This window comes from Stylophora pistillata, chromosome 12, assembly GCF_964205215.1.
Source record: "Stylophora pistillata chromosome 12, jaStyPist1.2, whole genome shotgun sequence".
NCBI classification, from domain to species: Eukaryota; Metazoa; Cnidaria; class Anthozoa; order Scleractinia; family Pocilloporidae; genus Stylophora; species Stylophora pistillata.
Window position 1 is genome coordinate 14,245,001 of NC_142530.1, and position 20,117 is coordinate 14,265,117.

At 38.2% G+C, this 20,117-nt stretch overlaps 1 protein-coding gene across 2 annotated transcripts; it reads right to left on the minus strand.

Annotated features, from left to right (window-relative positions):
- Nucleotides 1–267: 267 nt before the first annotated feature.
- Nucleotides 268–19,704, minus strand: LOC111328978 (voltage-gated inwardly rectifying potassium channel KCNH6). 2 transcript variants are annotated; one of them, XM_022933532.2, is made up of 10 exons: nt 19,543–19,704; nt 19,188–19,421; nt 15,574–15,699; nt 7,864–8,450; nt 6,564–7,004; nt 5,101–5,500; nt 4,152–4,351; nt 3,012–3,264; nt 1,818–2,032; nt 268–1,524 (listed from the first exon to the last, which is right to left on the minus strand). In XM_022933532.2, exons 1-10 carry the CDS (start codon nt 19,691–19,693, stop codon nt 925–927), a joined length of 3,207 nt encoding a protein of 1,068 aa, XP_022789267.2. In that variant the 5' UTR covers nt 19,694–19,704; the 3' UTR covers nt 268–924. The 2 variants fall into 2 exon arrangements, with proteins under 2 accessions (XP_022789267.2, XP_022789268.2); XM_022933533.2 differs by lacking the exons at nt 19,188–19,421; nt 19,543–19,704 and adding an exon at nt 16,683–17,980.
- Between the last annotated feature and the right edge of the window lie 413 nt (nt 19,705–20,117).

Consider the following 20,117-nt stretch of genomic DNA (forward strand, 5'->3'; position numbering starts at 1 on the left):
GCGCCTCAGTTTTTTTTCTTTTTTAATGAAGAATACAATTGTCATATCGAGGATTTTTTATCTCAAAGCAAACAAACTCTATCGTTTGCAAGTATCTGTAGGGTCGATCGTGATGGACGCAAGGTTGAAAATTTAGAAATCTGCTCAGTTTTAGCCTAGAAATGTCGATCACGAGACGCGTTTCGACCAATAGAGTGCAAGTGTAAATAACCCAAGATCTGTTTCTCTATCAGTAGTCTTCGAATACAGCCAGAAATAACCACAGTGTAATGGATAATAATGTTGAATTTTTATTCTTCTAATGATTGCTACCACATATGCTACCCAGGTGGTATCAAAAGATGTCAATCAGTAAAAAAAGAAGCTGTGTAGGAAACTTACGGTTAAACAAAACGCTCTATCACGTTTCTCTAAATATAAAACGAAATGGGGTATTGACTGAATTTAAATTAACATTTTAATGCGCAAACGCAATTGTCCCCCTTAACTTAAAAGAAAACCCATCAATCCTGGCAGGCGGGCAACGAGAACCTCAAAGTCCTCGCTTCCCGTCCGCAAGGGATTAAGGGGAGGGTGATCTCTAGGAAGGAGAATAGAGACACCTTGAAATCCAACGGGTTCTCTTTTAAAAAACCCAACTACTGTCGCTCAATTCATAATCGTCAGCAGTTCAGAAACAGTTGAGAACTTAGAAACATAGTTTACACCCAATGAAACGCCTTGTTGACATATAACAAAACTTTTCATTGGCTTTTTCGTCGCATGGCCAATCACAAGCAAAAGCAAGAAGGCTGTCACTTATCAGCACATTATACACGTGTGAATTGACTGTGATTGGTTATAACTAAATGCCTTGGCTCCCTCAATTGTAGATTCTGACGCTAAAAAATATTCTTTTATGGTCCAGCCATGTTTACAAGTATTTTAAACTTGAGTGTGATAGTCCCGCTGTTGTTGTCTTAGATTTTCATTGTGAGTGCGTAGAAGTTCAAATATCGCTTCCACGTCGGAAGAAAGTTTACTTTCGAGTTTCTCCAATCTTGTGGAGAGATTATCAAGCTTATTTTCCATCGCGCTGAACGATTTCCAAGAGTCTTTACACCCAAATGTGTCCCTTTTCTCTGTCTCAGCCTTATCGCAATTACTTGACACTGCCTCTTCTCTGTGTACAGCCTGACCACATTGAGACGCAGTAGAGTTTCTAGCTTCTGCTTTGATATCCGAATTTCCCAACCGTTCGGCCAGTGGAGGTAATAAAAAGCATCCAAGAGCGGAATTTTCAGACGTCGATTGAGTGCCTTCCATAATGCTATGCACACAATTTGATGGAAGATCCAAGTTGTTAGGTCTAGGTCGCATTCCGCCTTCCCCCAAATCCACAGGTCCATTTAAATAATTGTATACGTTAGTGGTTCCTTGTGGAACGGCGCCCGTGCTTGAACCATTAGAGGCTTTTGGTTTATGATCAACCTCGGTCTCCAAGTTGATGAAGCAGTTTTTGTCCTCTTGAACATCTAGAAAATGCTGAGCAAGGATAGAAGAAAATATACTGATATTTGAATAAGTGTTCGAACAGAAATTACCATCTCAAATTTTTCATGTACACGTAATCGAGGATTAACCTTAAAAAATTCCGCGTCGAATTGATCTAAGAGGTTTTTTGAAAACCACTTTGCTCTTAGTTAAATCAAATGAAGATGTTTAACACAGGCTCGGACCTTATTTAACAACACGGACCTATTCCCTTTCTCAACACGCTATCCAATTACATAACGCTGAATTCCACACTCAACCTCTCATTACGAAAAATGTCGCACCTTCTCCATCTCGTCTCCACGAAGGTTATAAGTAATCTCCAGATCTTTAATGAAGTTTTCTCTGAACAGCGGGTACTGCCTGAGGATGTGCAGTACATCTTCTCGTGAAACAAGCCGCAGCTCACAATACGTCAGTGCCCGGATGCTGGCGTTGGAATTTACCACAGGCCTGTCGGGATCAATGGCAAAATTTTCACCAAACGAGTCGCCTTTCCCTGAATAAATAGATATAAAAAGACAGGAAGTAAACCGAAGTTCTACTAGCAAAAATGTGCTGGTAAAAATATTCGAAGGAGTGATTTAGAAAAACATTTGACGAAAAAAATTGCGATAAAGTACTTCTAAAACCATTAAGGTCATTTTTTCACAATGGCTAAAAAAAGCGTTTCAGTGCCGTTTCGACGTTACCATGATGCCATTATCAAGTAAAAAAGAATGAGGCTTGAATACTAAATTAACAATAGGTCCTTATGAAAACGCTTAAAACTCTAAATAACTAAGAAAAACTAAACACAAAGTTTGCGGATTCTATACGTGCAAAACTTTTTGTTCAACTCATTCTTTTTGACTTGATAATGGCTTTATGGTAACGTCGAAACGTCGTGGACAATCTTTTTTTGGCGTTTTTTAAAAATGTTATCTTAATAGTTTTACAAGTATTTTCTTTTAATTCTAGTAAACGCGAAAATAGGAACAACATGGCAGTTTCTTGTAACTGAGCAACTCTTCATGGGTGGTCAGTTACAGTACAGCAAGTAGTAGATTTCATCATTATATGACCCGAAAAGCCCCGCGCGTGCTTTCATTGAAAGCACTTAAAAAACAAAACAAAACAAATCAAAACAAAAAAAAGTGGTGCAGACCTTATTGTGATCTTGAGGCAAATATTAGGTTGAATTTGTAAATTGGTCACCGTAAAGAGTTAAAAGCCTACGTTTCGAGCGTTAGCCCTTCGCTCTGACGAAAGCTTACGCTTGAAACGTCAGCTTTTTAACTCTTTACGGTGACCAATTTACAATTTCAACTTAGTTCATAAAATCTAATTACCTTGTTACCCCTACCGATGCAGCACCACAGTTTTCTAAAAACTTACCCCCTTTAAAAATTTTCCCGTCCGACCCAACTTAATGCAATCGTTAGGTTTTCATTAATTTTACGCCAATTGAGGTGTAGGAGAAATTAGATATGACCTACCCAAAATGGCCATGATTATATCACCGCTGAGTACTTCGACTGTTCCTCGAATCACAAAGTACAAATGATTCACCTCATCTCCCTGGTAGATAATGTAATCTCCCGGGGGGAGGTGAGTGGTCTTTATGCGCAGAGCAAGGGCGCGTAAACAACCCATCGGTGCCGAAGTGAATGCTGGGTAAGTGTGCAGAAGGCTTGAATTGAGATGGAGACAAATATCAGCCTGTAGACACTCAGGAAAATGTTTAAGAACCTGTAAAGCGTAAAAGCAGAACTTATGTTACATCGCGGTAAGTGTTACTAAAACAATAGTCCATTTTACAGTTGTGTGCTTGGTTGCCAAGCCTTTGAATGGGAGTGAGGCTAGAGATGACCTTGTTATGATACAAACCTTGCTGCCTTTCAAATGTAAATCACTTTGTTATCATGCTAACTAGATACAGGTCTCTATCACAACAAGGTCATCTTTAGCCTCACTCTGAATCAAAGGCTTGGCAACTAAGTACACAACTGTAAAATGGCCTATTCAAGTGCTTAGAGAGAGACACGGCTACGTTTCGTCGAGAATTACATCAAGTCCAGCCATAATCAACCTGTACAAGGCGATCACTTCAAATTTTCAAAATGTCCATCCCGCAATTTTGTAAGTGTCCCTGTTTCCAGTTCATGTATTCTTTAACAGTTCTACAAAAACTAGACTTTAAAAACAGCTTACCGCAATTGGCCCCCTCTATTGCTAAAGAACGCATGTACCATACTTGTAGCCAGTCGCTACTTGAATGTTTTAAAAGTGAAATGGAGTACAATAGAAGAAGCCAGTAATTCTAAGCTCCTAACAGGCCACTTTTACGTCGAAAAAAAAAACGAGTAGCAACTGGACACAAGTCTGAGCATTTACGTCTTTACGCTCACAAAACAATGAAATGCCGCCTTGTTGATTGAACAAATCACGCCGCTAAAAAATTAACAGTTCTTCAATCACACTTTTCTTTCTTTCCATTCTAAGAAAATAGTCCCTGGGTATACGATGAATTTGATGCAAAGGTTGTCGCGAACGCCTGTAGCGATGACAATGCGATCCGGTATAATAGCCTGTAGGGCGATAATAAACGCCACATTCTTATTGTTATCAGTACTTACCAATTCCATATCAATACCATTAGTGTAGGACCACATGTGATGGGCGTAGTCCTCGACTCTCTGCCGAAGGGGATTGGGAATCTGGTAAAACCGGATAAACTCGCGTACTTTCTGCATCTGCGCGTGATATCGGGAGGTGGTTGAGTACAGCCTCGCTATGATGGCGGCTACATTACCAAATATGGCGGCGTAAAATAATGCTGAAGAGAGAAAGACATCAATGTTGTGGGGGTTTCTTTTACATGCTTGTCTAAAACTTTTCAAATGATGGATCTGAGAAAAAGATAAATTTAGCAAAAATCCGTTGTCAAATGTGTTCAATGTTGGCAATAACTTTACTTTGGTAACAATATCTACGAGGTTATTCTGAACCGAGTTGTAACAATATCTACGAGGTTATTCTGAACCTGAGTTGTACGATGATGAGCTAAAACACTAACATCATGGACACTTCTACTGAAGAATGGCAAAACGGTCATGACAATCCACAGTTCAGGGAGCTACATCTTGGTTTCTTCACCTTCACAGATTTGGGCTAAATGTTTTGAAGTTCTTCACTTGGCAATATGTTGTAATCTTTTCCATTCGTCGTAATGTTTTGTAGTCTCCCTCAATCAGCAACAAAACTGTTGTCACTTTCCAAAAGCAATCGCAAAATCTTTGTTGAAAAGGCATACCAATTTTATTCCCAATAACCATATCATCCCCCCATATCATCCCCTGTGCAGTATTGCTTTTGGTTTTCTTTTATTGTGCAACATTACATCGGGATGGGGGGCGGGGAAGGAGGGAAATGTAGCCGACCTGCAGTTCAGTTTAAACCCCGTTTCATAATACTCTTGTGAACGTGGCCAAGTGGATTATTGTGTCAACTAATTTTGTCGCTGATTGTAGCTTTGAAGGTAACAAATAATGACTCAAATCGTGAGAATAACGAGATTCAACTTACATCCAATCAACATAACACAAATGGAGAAAATTTTCTCGGGGTTTGTGTTTGGTGACACGTTACCAAACCCTACACTCGTCAAACTACTCAGAGTGAAGTAAAGCGCCGTCACATATTTGGACTGTATATCAGGTCCTGCTGATACATCAGTCCTGTTATATGGCTGTCCAAGCTGTTTACCCAGTGAATCCAACCAACCTATGGCGGTACCATTAGCTTTCCGTTCCAAGTCGCCAATAAAATACCATATACAGGCCAACCAGTGCGCGAGTAACGCGAACGAACACATCAGGAGTAAAAGTACTGCCATTCCGTATTCTGAATAATGATCCAACTTCCGAGCGACTCGGACGAGTCGTAAGAGGCGAGCTGTTTTAAGGAGACCGATTAGTGTTGTTGTCTGTGGAAACAATACACAGAAACTGATCAATCAGATCTTTAGCGTTTCGACAACTCCAAGTAGATGCAGTCTTTTGATTGCAATTAGTTTTGTATTTGTTAATAATGTTATGTATGTTGTCCAAGTGAATGGTGTGATGGACCATGTATGGAAAAGTCTTCTTTCGAGCCAAGTGCCTCTCTCACCCAGGAGTCTCAATGAATATCGACCAGAAACCTATCAGATGGAATCCTAGCGAGCTCCTCGACGGCAAGGGGGAGAACAGCGGGGGAGGGGGAGGGGGAGAGGGAGGGGGGAAAACTACTCTTTGAAGGATACTTTTCGGATTTTCAATTTTTTTTTTTCTAAACTCAATATCCCCCAGACCTGGTTGATGACAAGAATTGACAGATTTTCACCCGCAAATTTAGTTCAAATGACATATTTTAGTTACTTATCTCTCACTCTTACCGCTCGCTCCGATTTAAAAAGGCCAATACGTTTATACACTCTCCTGGTTCCCTTAACACCCACGCCCAATTTAAGAACATAATGGTCAAACTTTTCACCCGTTTCGGACCAAAACAGCCAATACCTCCGTTTGGGTCGGCGCATAACTTCACGCTTAAAACAACTTTTCATGCAATAAACTTCATTACAAGTTTCATTTGACTTGCGGATGAAAATCTGTCGATTTTAGCAATTGACGAAAGAAGCCTGAAAAACATTCAGGTTTCGACGGGATTCAGAACCCGCGTCTGAGACTCAAAGTCACACTTTAGGAGCGAGGCAAATTCTAAGGTCAGTTGTTAGTAGCGCTCAACTACTTTCTGAGAGGCACAGGTGTTCAAATCCCATCGAAGCCTGACATTTTTCACGCTTCTTTTGTGCAACCGCTAAAATTGAAGTCTACTGCGAGGATCATTTCTTTGCTTTATGTAGCTAATACAGGGGAGAATTCCCCTCCGCCCCGGGCAATATTCTCAACCGCTTCACGCTCCAGAAGGTGCGAGAGGCTTCAACCGCTTTGTGTGTCAGTCTTGTTTGCAAACATAACCTGAGTATTACAACTCCTAAACATTACCTGGTCTGTATCACCAATCAAGATGAGCAATTCAAAAGGAATCGCAGCCACTAAGTCAATGAGAAACCACGTTTTACAATAATGCACGGCAATACGGCATGGATGACTAACAACCTCGTCGTTAATGTCCACAAAAGTCGTTCGGAAGTTGATAAAAATGTCGATAATAAACATGACATCCACTATGTAGTCAACAATGACCAGGGGGTCGACGTAGATGCTGACCGTACTCCCCTCGGTCTCCGTTTTCTTATTGTTTTCCTCCCGGGTCAAAATAAATGAGGCCACATATGGCGTCACAATCGCCGTATAAATGACAAGAAACAAAATCAGCCAGTCCCAGAATGCCTTAAAAGGCGAGTAGTGAAGAATTGTCCAGGGGTGGATTTTGGGAGCTTGGAGCTTGTACTCTGGAAGGACATCAGCACCCAGGGACATAACCTGCAAACACAAGAAGGCCCGAAGTCGTTAGGTACCTGTGTGGAATTAGCTTTCTTGGGACCACGATTACAGTAACCGGTCGGTCGGGTATTGTGTTCAGACAGGCAAATCTCGGCGGTGAACCTAAAACACCATTTTCGCAATGCACAAAGCCTTTGTTTTGAACCAATGGTAAGAGCAAAGCTTTTGATAGTAAATCGTTTCTTTCGTTCTCAAGCGAATACGACTCATTTTCACAAGAAGGGGTTTGCACTTAGCCTCATTTTGAAAGCCGTGGTTTTTAGAACTCGGAAATAGTCTATTTTAGTTGAATTTTGAATTGGTATTGCAAATGAGAGTTATAGCGTTTGACACAGGTTATACGTCCCTCTCCCTTAAAATCCCAATAAATTCAACCTCCTCTAGGCAAGCATCTTTGTATCTCCCTAAAAATGGCGGCATTCCAAAGCTTCCCTAATGGTTGTAAGAGGTAGTCTGAGGGAAGGTTGCATTTATTGATGAATGCCCATTTTTTGATGCAGCGCAATTCGGTTGAGTGTCGTTAAACAAAACCAAACTACATACCACAGCCAATCAGAAGAAAATTCGGAATCACAAGTAGCCAATGAGAACTCAGAGTACAGGCACGTCCACAACCCAAAGGGCAGGAAGACGTGTACCGTCTGTTCTCGACTTATTTCGTTTCGCGTCTGATTGGTAGAGAGGATGGCGTGCTGCGTTTTTCACACCAATCACAGGACGACCCAAACCGGTTATAATCAAATACCGGACTACACTGAAAATTGAAAATTGCTCGAAGCAAGGAACTGTCTGTAAGCATTAAAATGTACGTTAATAGAGGCTTCGTACAAACACACACCTGAGCGACTTTCTCTGTTTTTCTCGGGTGAACAAGACCCTGAGAGCTTATAAGCGTTGAACCTCTGAAATCCATGTTTGTGCCATCTAACCACGGTTTGTTACGAGAATTCCACAACGAAGATTCGGAAACGGCCGCAGAGAGACGACCCTTCATCTCGGGAATATACAACATGTTCCCTGGTTTTGAAGCCGGCGAAACCGAAGCCAGCGGTTTTAAAAGCGATTCTGACTCGCCGCTCAGAGCATTTGCTGTAATTTTCGACATGTCGCTCAACGAACATGACTTCAAACTGGGAGACTTGCAGAAAGTTTGTCTTTCAGGGGTGGAGGGTGAGGATGGATATTCTCTCACTGGACTGGGGGCGGTGGACCCGGTCGGGGTAGGCGGATCCACGCTCATAACTGGGATGAACGAAGGGGATTCTACTTCACTCGCGGCCCCGCTTGACGTGAAAGTGAAGTGTGTTTCAGGATCACGGCCCTGGTCGTCATCATCGTCAGTAGCTGCTGTATCGTAATCTTTCTTCTTCCGCCGAATCGCGGCAGGGATCCTGTTTACTTGTAGTGGAAGTTGGAAGCACGATTCTACAAACAAAGCAAATAAGAGAATTACCACCAAATATAGTTTAGGGAACTCCCCACACGGGTTTACGTCTGAGTGAATGCTTCACATGAGGCTATTTCAAGATCAAGACATGAAGTTCCCAATACGAAGTTACTGGTTGCATGTATCTTGTTCTTATTGTGGGCGTGCCCGAGGATTTAAGCAGGAGTAGTTACTACTGTCGGTGATTGCGACGTTTTTCCAATTTTAAAACCAGCGAAGAGTGAAAGTTGCACAATTCCCCTTGTTTCAATTTTCAGAGCGAAAACGCCGCCGTTCCAAATTGTCCGCTGTGGTGTTGACGGAGTCTAACTCAAAAAGACAATTTCACAAAATCTTGTCGTCACCAACGCAAAACCAAAACAATGTTTCAGTGTTTATGTTATCGGCTGATATTTCCTTCCAAGGTCAATAACTTCACACCATTCTTGTCGATTGGTGTATAAACAATTAAAGTACACAACAGCTTTCATAAATCGCAACAATACTAAATCAGGTAAAAGTCGCGTTGGTCTTAACGCTACAAGACTGTAGCCAACGAGCATTGTTGAGGAAAGAGGAAATTACGACAAACACAAAGAATTTTCACGTCGGGTGACAGAAAAATCACCTTATTTTAACAAAATTAGTCACGATGAACAACAACAATCGCTTAAAAATGTAGCTCGTCAAGCCACGAACAGCATAAAAATCACTTGGTCGAAGCAGTAAAATCTGTAGCGTAAAATGTACATTACACTGTTCTCCATATTTCATCACACTAACTTTTCTTTTTTTTAGCAATACGATTAAAATACTCAATAAATAGCCTTCCTTTCGGCAAAAAATAAATCAAAGGACAATTTCGTCCATTCTAGGCGAAGCAAGAAGACAGAAAACACGTAAAAAAAATGCGTCTAAATTTCCAACGTTCATGACCAGTTGCCGTTGAGAGCAACTGTGTAAAAAACTGATTGTCGAATGTTGGTAATGTTCGAACCACCATTCATCCCTTATTCCGGACAATCTACAGTACTGCACACCATTACAACGCTACACATATATAACGGATAATTATGAAAATAAGATACACTTCATACCGCTAAGTCCAAGCGCTTATATTTCTCCGTTTTGATTTTGAATTTTTGTCGCCTCGAGCGACTTCGTCCAAAGATAGCTTTCCCAACTAACCAAAATTCGGCGTGGCACCTTTAATAGTCCAAATTACATTTATCGTTTTCGAACAATAACTAAATTTCTCAAATTTATATTGGCTGGACGTTCAAAGGCCACTTTTTCCTGAGGCTAGCAGCTGAAATATAAATTGAACAAAACATGGTTCATTTTGAGAAAACAGAACCAATGGCAGTCCTTTTTAATGTGTCGCGTTTCTGGTAGTTTCTTATCGGAGTACGACTGAGAAAGTTCGCACAACAAATCAAGTCTCAATACCGGCGAAAAACGTACAGCCCGTCTTATCATAGATTGATCGAGCTCATGATAGCAAACTTCACCTGTCGCGTTAAAAGCTTTCCGAAGAAATTGAATAAATGAATTTTAATCATATCACTAACAGCACAAGAAAGAGATATGACAGGGGATTCGGTAAACTCGAAACGATCACAATACGATTTTTCAGTAACAATTAATTTCCATGAACAACGCAAGCCTAACCAAGCCATCAGTGGAAACGTAAATTCTGGCTTCAAAGCAAGCCATATCAGATAGTAAGCAAGGCTTCTGATTGTTGTTATCGTGGAAGCTTTCGACCAAAGGGTTCATTTCATTATTTAATTGTTTTCTTTCCTCATTGAAATCTGTTGAAGGCACTGCCGATAAAGTATACTTCACGCTGGTTAGTTTTGAGTCGATGTGTGAGAAAGAGCCAGATGTCTCGCTACTAACAAAAGCACATAAATTTGTACGTCAAAAAAATTAGGCTCATGGTTTGAAGTTTTCTCAACACGGAGGATGCATCGAAAGTTATATGATGAACTCCCAAAGCGAGAAAACAAAATTATTTTATAATTTCACACCAATCTTTGGCCCGTTGCCGACATCTATTAATCACTCGCCAAAATCGGTTGCTTTTAGTACTGCAAGATTAAATAATTTTATTTTCATCCCCAGCCCCCTTACGGGTTCTTCACAAAAAGTAAACGTAAACTTATTTTCCAGCGTCTGAATTTCAGCCCTTCATTTCAGAGAATAAGCTTGGAATACAAGAAATTCCGAGTGGAAGTTTTCGTGAAAGCTGTCGTGAAAGCAAAACTTGTTTCACACATTAAAATAATCGAATCGATCACTTAGACCCAAAATTATTTTAATTGAAACGAAGTAAGATGCAATAGTTCCTCTAATGTCCAATAAGTATTCGGTTTAAAGATTTTAAAAGCTCTGTAGTAAAATATCCGCCCTCAGATATATCACTTCAATTCTTCTCCACTGCCGCTCTACCAAGATCCGGACGAGGACGGCTGAGTAAACATAGAGAATTAAGATATATTTAAGAGAATTTTTATCTTAAAGAATTATTCTTCGTGAGGGCCAAAAATTAAACCAAAGCCTATTTAATCTTGTTACATAGTCCTTCCAGTGAAAATTTAGCCTTGGAACACAAAGCGAAGAGCATTAGAAAAAGCACATATGACATTGGCTTCACAAAAATAAACAAAATTGAACGAAGAACCAAACTGATTGCAATTTCAAAGCTCGTTCCGTTTTCTCACGAGCACATTTTCAATGACAAATGTTGGTTTTCTGCGTTCCTCTGGTAAGAATTAGTCATGACAAAAGAATCCATCGAATTTTGCGGCAGTTCTCTTTTTCAAACCTTCGAAATTTCCGTCACCTTTCGACAAAATGTGATCATAGTTTCAAATTTGATATAATTCCAAAATTGTTCTCACATATAGGGAGCTTTGGATTATTTTCTGTTACCGCTTTGGATTATTTTCTGTTACCCCTAATAACAACGATTTTTAAAGCTAGACCAGTGCAATCTAAAAACACTTCTTAATTATCTTAAGCCTCAAGCCTCAAGTAATCACAGAGGAATGAACTGCTGAGAGGGAAGCCATCAAAATGCTACAGCCGAAATAAAAAAATTATACTCTCGTAAGTTTCATTTGAAGCGAAAAACTTTCTATGTTGGTGACTTCAACGATTAAAAAAAAAAAAAACCAAAAAAGCTTTCCGTTTCATCTACATAGCGTACCGCATTGTTATTTGATCTAATCTGCGCTCAATTTTGGCAACCGACGATGCAACGAAGTGTTTCAAAAATTCCCGATCCCGGTGTGATTCTGAAGGGCAGATTATCAGCTGGTATTTAAATGAATACTTACCTTTTTAAGGCGTAAGCATTGAGATTAATGGGCAAAATCCTCTACTAAAGGCATTAAATAGAGCTTGTGCACCGGAAAAAATCCTTGGCAGTGTGTATGCAAATTATAAAATAAATGTTTGGTTATAGCTGCTTTGAAATTATCATGTGGTAATCAATCTCCACCAGGTTGGCTCATAATGTTAATTTTCTGAGAGATAGAAGTGACACAACTTGAAAATTACAACGAACTGATATAATAAACAACAGCCTTTCTCGGCGACAGTCGTCAAACTTTTGGTTTTATGGTATATCGTGCCAGTCTCAGTTTCATTATGGTCAGATATGGATTTCATGAATCAACGCAGTCAAAACAAAAACTTGAAAGATAAACAATATGCCACAAAAAGAGAATATAGAAGAAAACGATGAAAGAAAGAACATGTTAGCCGCACACTGTTTACCTTTACCTATAACATCTTGAAGAATTACTTGAGTTTCAATTGTCGTTGGTCTTGTCCTTTTACGAGCATTATCCTGTTTGGTATTTCCCTCCCTGCTTTCTAATTCTTCTAAACTTTCTGTTTAGCAAAATAACATCCGACTACAAAGAGAAACCTCTTCCTCTCGCCCTGAAAGAAGCGCGGAAAATTCGCGACAAAAGGAATCCACACCCGGTTGTTCGAAGGGTGGATGACACTTTCCACTGAATAAATCTGCAGTACGTTTTGTGAACGTTTTTGAGTACTTATCCGCTGAACAGCAATTTTTTCATTGGATAGCACTAACTGCCGGCCCAACGAACAACCAGCCCAGCCCCCTCCCACTCCCCCACGAAAACAACGAGCTCGCCCCCTTCCCTCTCATACAAAGGCGATGAAAATAAAAATGCAGCAATAGTAACGAAGGGCGTAACTTCTCTAGTAGAATTTCCGAATAGAGCAGAAGCGTCAACATCGGTGTGACGGAAATATTTTTAAAAAATGTTCTCTTTTTCTTCAGCCAGAATTTTACATCTACTGATATACGAAGGGCAACGCGAAACTCGAAAGAAAACGTACAGTTCTCACATACCAAAGAAGGACATTACATTACAACACTCAAACACTTACGAAAATAAGAAGATATAATGGATAAACAGACCTCTCACGGAAATTCAATCAAAATTATCAGAAAAGCTCTTTAGCGCAGGAACTACGACGAATGTTTCGCTGTTATTTGTGTAATCTGATTTGTCCTCTTCAATTTATCACGTAAAATTTCAAAATTTTTCCAACATAGTAAACACGAGGTACAAGGCAAAACGTGCGCCAGCGAAAAAGGTGGAAAATAAAAAAAAAAAATCCTTTTGAGCCTACTCTGAAAACGAGATCAAAAATGTGTAATAAAAAGATTAATAAAGTAGGCCTCGACTGTTAAATCTGATAATCAAGTTAAATATCTAAGACTCATTTTTTATTCTAATTTGAAATGGAAACCATTTTTACACGAATTGAGCAAGAAGATTTCAAGAGGCATTGGAGTACTATGTAAACAGAAACATATTACTTTAATTATATTATTCACTCATTTACCCCTTCCTCACCTGCGGTCTCTCAATTTGGGGCAATACTTATAGTTCTACTCTCAGACCTTTAATAATTCTTCAAAAGAGAGCAATGCGTATGCGTACCATAACTTTTTCGGTACCAGATGATCACTCTAAGCCTCTCTTTAAGGAATTAGAGATTCTTAAGTTAACTGATCTTGTTACCCTTCACGATGCAATCCTTATGTATCGTATCACTATCACCGCAACCTTCTTCCATCTTCCTTTGAAAATGTTTTTCAAACAGTAGCATCCATACATTCATACAATACCAGGCTTGCTTCTAAATCAACCTATTACATCAATACCATCAAAACAAACTATGGTAAATTGAACTTTCGTTTTGCAGCTGTAAAAGTTTGGAATCACCTTGATGAAAGTATTAAACACCTCCCCCTTAAAACGTTTAAAAACAAAGTCAAGTTTAACATCTTACAGACTTACTGTTCATGAGTCAACTAGTACATATTTATTCATTTATTTTTACTTATATTTATTTATATATATATTTTTTCTTTTATTGAACTATTAACTGCTTTGCTCAAGCTTTAGTGCCAACCTACCTTTTATACTTAAACATTACTCAGTTTTACTCAGCTCGATTAGCTCCTTAGTTATTCTGAGTAAATGTCACGTCGCCTGTATTTCTAGATTACGTTGTGAATTAAGTTTAACTTATATTTTTGGTAATAAAGCTATTGTTCTTGTTGTTGTTGTAGAACGAAAAAAGCTAAAGGTCTGGAGAAGAATTTTCTAGAAGGTGATCCAAATTCAGCATTACAGGTAAAAAGGTCGTGTGACTTTTCCACTTTCTAATCCCCTCATTTTCCCCATTATGCCCAAACCCAACCCTGCAGTGTCAAAAGCCACACATGCAGGGTCAAATCTGCAGTGTCAAAACTCTGTAAAATAGTGATCAATAGGCTAGCCTCCCTCCCTTTTGCTGCTGTAAAAATCAAAGATGGCAGCAAAAATTCACCAAAAACATTTTGAGCACTTGCTTGCCAAATTCATGCCTGCTCTGTATGCTACATGAATTTTTCTTGTCTCTAGTTTGTTCTTTCCCTTTAGATCATAAAAGACCCATGCAAAACCCTTCAGAAGTTACGTAATTTCAGTATTTTAAAATTCATTGTAACAAAACAGAGTCTCTCTAAAAACTCTAAAGAATAAAGAAGAGAGTACAGCTTCAGATCGAGGTCTTTGGTTTCATAAGCCACAGAGCATTTCGAAACTTGGGCGGTGTAGGAGGGGGACCAGGCTACCTCATTATAAATAAAAGAAATGCATACCCTTGCTCCTTTTTCAGATTTCCCAAAAGTGGTGTCCTTTACAAAGTTTCATTGGTACTAGCAAAATTCTGTGATTCTTGAAGTGTTTAATGTGTACATAATTGATTCATGAGACTACACATAACTATGCTGTGCTCAAAGACTAGCCAGGCAACATGTTCTTTCACCAATCCTGATTAAATACCTTGTTAAAAAATAAAAATATTGCATATTTTCCCAAACCAGCCTCATTCTGCACACGCATACATGGGGTGCACTCCCACCTTTTTTTTTGTAAGTGGGGAGGGTGAACAGCTTTCTTCCCCACGCCCTGCTCCCCTGCCTCTTTCGTTTTGTGTTGAGTTTTAAAGTATTGATGTTGGAACATTGATAGTAATGCCAATACTTATTACCCACCTGCACTGAGAAGAGTTCAAATATCCTGCAGTTTATCCCACAGTTAATTGGACAGTTGATTATGTTGCAAAGTAAAAAACCTTTTCGACAAGTTGGCTACGTTTGTGTGGGTTGTTCCAAAGGAAGGCACATAAAATAATATTACATGGCTCTACACTAACTTTTCAACTTACTAGCCAGGGGGCTAGTGACAACTTAGATGTTATAACAATTTCAGTTTGTTTACTAGCCAAATTGGCTAGTGGAAATAAAAAACCACCAGCTAAAACTGAATTTCTACTAGTCTGTGGTTAGTTGGGTACAGTTAGTGTCCAACCTTGCTATGAAATGTTTTGTGAGTAGTATTGCTGAGTATTTTAATTGATTGTATGTATTAAAATACGTACTGCTCAACTCAAACAAAATACTCAGAAATTACTAAACTATACCAAACCATCTAATAATAATTATACCTTTACATACAACAATAACAAAATAAATAAATATATACATATATTATTATATTTAACAAAAACAATTCATACTTGTTGAGGTGACATCCTCTTTGTTTGGTGACCATGTGACATCCTCATGATTGACTATGTACATTACTGCTGTTCCTTCTTCATTCTTCACTGGGGCAATCAGAACAGAACACAAGAATGAGCTTCCTGCAGGAAGATACACACAATCTCCACTTTAGTTTAAATGTTACACTGTGATCACCAATTTGAAATCTGCAGTATTTATCAAACAGCATTGTGTTTCAACTGAGAATGGCACATTTCAGTTATGGTCATTTAATTTACAAGTAATATGGAAAAAGCACAAACAGGCCTGGTCTTGTTGAAATGTTTTCACTCAAATGGCTTTTACCCCAGGACAGAAAACTTTATTGCCACAAGAATATTTATTAAATCCCTTGCCACTGCTGTGAGAACAAAGCTTAATGCCAACAAAGACCACATAGCTATAACACAGAGTGAATTTAAAGGTGCTAATCAGTGTTTTATAAAACAACAGCCTCCTGCTAAAAGAAGGAAATTGTTTACAAAAGTAATGGCTTTCTTGAAAGAAAAAAAAAGTATGGATCAACTGGACAGGAGCCTGGCAGATGAATAATTAATCTGAGATGATTAACACACTGCAACTGCCAAGCTTGACAAAATTTACAGAAAAATATTATAAAGCCACAGCCATGTCAAAAACAACCTTCCCAAACTTAGGCTAATTGGCTTACATAAATCTAAATGTCAAAAAATGAAATGAAAATTAAGATGTCACGTCTGACTTTGAAATATGTTCTCCGGAAAATGTAATCTACAGGTGCATTTCTCTTTCTGGGGAAGGGTAAATGCATTTCAATCTATTTATCAACTGGCAAGAACAAATTTTATGACATATGTATCACAAACAAAGACCTTCAAGAACCCTTCTTAAGAAATTATCCTGTGGTCAAATTACAGCTTTACTTCTGGTCCACGAATCACTGAATGATTCATGCAATTCCAGAGTTTGTTGACAAGAATTCTAATCTTATAATAAAAAAACATAATTTCTGTTATGTTAATTTTTTGGCAGAATATTTCTAGCCACAATGTTTTCAAATCCAGTCTACCTTATTATAAATGTCATTCAAATGATGATCACTTACTTTCTTGCTTTTTAGCCTAAAGCCAGTTCTAATGCTCTTAAAAAAAAAAAAGAGAATAAAACGAAATTGAAAATGTTAAATAACACTATTTTTTATGAGTTTAACATCAAACTTAAACTGGGCTGTATTACGAAATGTAAATTTATATCAAAAGCAGTCCATAAGACAAAACAGATGTATATTGAGTTCTGCTTTTGTACACTGCCATATTTATAACTGCTCAACTGCTTCTGCAAGAAGTTCCACTTTCACTCAGTGCCTCTATATTGAAAAAGAATTTGATCTCGGAAATATGATCTGATTACGAAGTACATGTAAACGTATATAGAACACTTTTTACTTTTTTCTGGTCATCTGATCCTAGTTTTCAATAACAAAAACTCAATGACTCATTTTCCTTTTAAAACAGTGGAATCAACTACATGTATACATTGAATTTCAAGAAAATAAGGTCTCTATTCAAATGTGAGGGACTTTAAAATGCTTTAAGTGAATGGCTTATTTCATGAAAGGATAATTCTATCGTATAGTATGAAATTTTCAAATTGGATTAAATGTCAGAACTATGTAAACTACAAATGCATACATCACCTGGTTGACAACCATTTGTTCAAGCTGACATCCATTATCTTTTTTAATTATCATTAAACAAAAATTCATTTTAAATATAATTTTTGGTATTATTTGCTGATCCACTACACATGTATGTTTTTCTTGGGGCTAAATGTACAACTTAAAAGGCATTTCGAAAATTGTAGACATTAAAGATATTCTAACCTTGAATGATTTTACACTAATACTAATCCAATTCAAAATTTGGTGCCAGGGTGACTGAACACTTTTCCAAAGTATGAACTGTTTATGTCTATCAACCCCTCTTTAGTGAAATTCAATTCAGAGTTTAATTCTATTTGTAAAGTTCTTGGAAAAAATTTTGTGAAATTCAGTTCAGAGTTTTAATCAATTTAAATTCTGTTTGTAAAGTACTTGGAAAACATTTAGGGATTTTTCACCTTTAAATGATGAAGTATGAATATAAATTATTTCTCTTCTAAGGGATTAATGCCACGGCATCTACAAATTTCATTTTCCTTTCGTCCTACAACTTTAAAGAAGCCAGATTCTGGCCTCTAAGCTTGCTCAGAATCGTAGTAATTTAAAAAAGTAAGATAACATTTACCTACAGCTGTTTTTCTACTTAATCAGATAACCAAAGTCCGTCACACCACCAAATTAAAGAAAAAAAGATCCTTCTACAACTTTTTGTTATGATTTAAAACGCAAATCTCTCCTGTCGTTATACTAATGTACAGGTTAAAAACTGGAACTGTAAATCAAGTTTGACTCCTTTGGACGGCCCTTCAAAAGTTGTAGAATGTCGGAATTTCAGAACACCATCAGCTATAAAAAGCAAAATTAGGAAAACTGTTACTGCAAGAGGAAAGATTTCACACATATACAAGCTTTATAAAGAACGAAAGCGACAAAAATTTATCAGCAAAACAACTTCAATTGAAACCGGAAATTCACCTATTCAAGAACATCGTTTTGCAAATTGCACACTAAACGAAGCATAGAAAACTTCAAGTGATCAATTAAAAGGCATCACTCTTAATGATAAGATATGGCTCTAAAATTATTTGTAAACAAACAGTATGGAACTTCAGAGCATCTACAATTAGAGAACATGGTAAAAACGTCGCAATTAAGAGAACATACATTTGAGGAAGACAATTTAGCAATTTAAAATAATACGTGTTAACGACATCTGCCTTCATAACGAGACCTTGCGTACGCGTATCTGGTAAATTTTATTACCCCAAGATGTATTATGATTGCCAAATGGTTCGATCCCTACGTGAAACGAATCCGTCTTCTTTGCTTTCACAAATTGCAGAATGTCAAACCAGTAATCACAGTTAATTTTATTTTACGCTACTTCTAAAATAAATAGAAAAACATTGTAATTTAACCCCAGCGCGCCAGACTCAGGCAGAGAATAACTACACCTAGAATTTTGATGAGCGTCACGATTATTGGAGAAATCTTTATTAAACGCGATAAAGAATGAAAAAGGCGTAATCATCGATCTCTAAACGACCTAGATACAGCTGCTTTTCGACGAATGGTCCAATACAGACGGCACACGAGTGATTCTTAATTTAATTCAAGCTTACAAACAACGATTTACCGCCAACAGAGCTTAGTGGAGTGAAATTGAAAATTTATCATTTACTCCGCGGGTGTATGTCACTTTTACCGGCGATCATATCCAAGTTTATAAAATATTTATTGTAGTCAACGCTATCCAAACCAATGTTGTGTTGACTTTTTTTCGCCATAGTTCTTTCTCACCCTAATTAACAGACGAACAGAAAAAATTTCAAAGGTTTCTGCTATCGCTACCATCAGCACATGCCGCGGCTTTTCCCAGCGATTTTTTACTTTTGTTTTCCGATAACTCTATGCTCTGTAAGAAGTCTCCCTGCACCTTTCTGACCTTACCATCTTTTCTGTAATAGAGGATCTCCACGTGTTTTTCTTCATGTCCCTTGAGAGCAGCTTTCACCTCTCGAGCAGAGTACGCGTTTGTCTCATCGCCGCAAAGGAAGTCACAGCTGCAATGTTTTTGAACCAATTCCGCTCGACTATAGCCTGTCAGGTCACAAAAACCGTCGTTGCAATAAATAATGGGAAGATCAGCCACTTGAGCGTTCCCCAGGACAAAGTTTCGGTCCGCTACACGAATTGCAATATGAAAGGAATATGAATTAAAATAACAGCTCGCTATTGTTGAGAACTGAAGGTTTGTATGAATATATAAACGAAACGCCTGTACGTTTCCTAACAATGAACTTACGCGACCCGTCGAATTTCTTGATGATTGTTTGAATGAAGATGTTCTGAGGGGCCACAAGGCCTTTCTTCACCGGCATAGCGATGAAAAAGTCAAAGAGATTCCTTACAAACCGACGTATGCCGCACTCCAGAGGCAAATGTATTTTACACATGTACTGACTCTTCAAATACCCGCTTCTGATTGGCTGCCGTCAAATATTGTGTAAACATTAGCGAAACGAGCATTTCAAGTTCCTCTTTTGATTATCACGTCGAGTCCCAGTGGAAGTTTCTCAACGTATTTTAATTACATTTTCATTTAAATAGAAAAGAATATCTAAAAGCATATAACGGAGCTTGAAACGTTGCGAACGGATTATGGTAATAAGCGGGGCCCTTTCTCGTGTCAAGAGTCGGAATCATTGTTTTATCCTAAGAAGTTTTGCCGGTGTATATAAAAATGTGTTTTAAAACAATTACAAGCGGTTATTTTTTAGAAGCGAGGTTATTATCTCGCTCATTCTTTGCCTCGCATTACAAGAAAGCAGACTGTCTATTCATGATATCGATGACAAAAACTTCAAGGTGTAAGATATA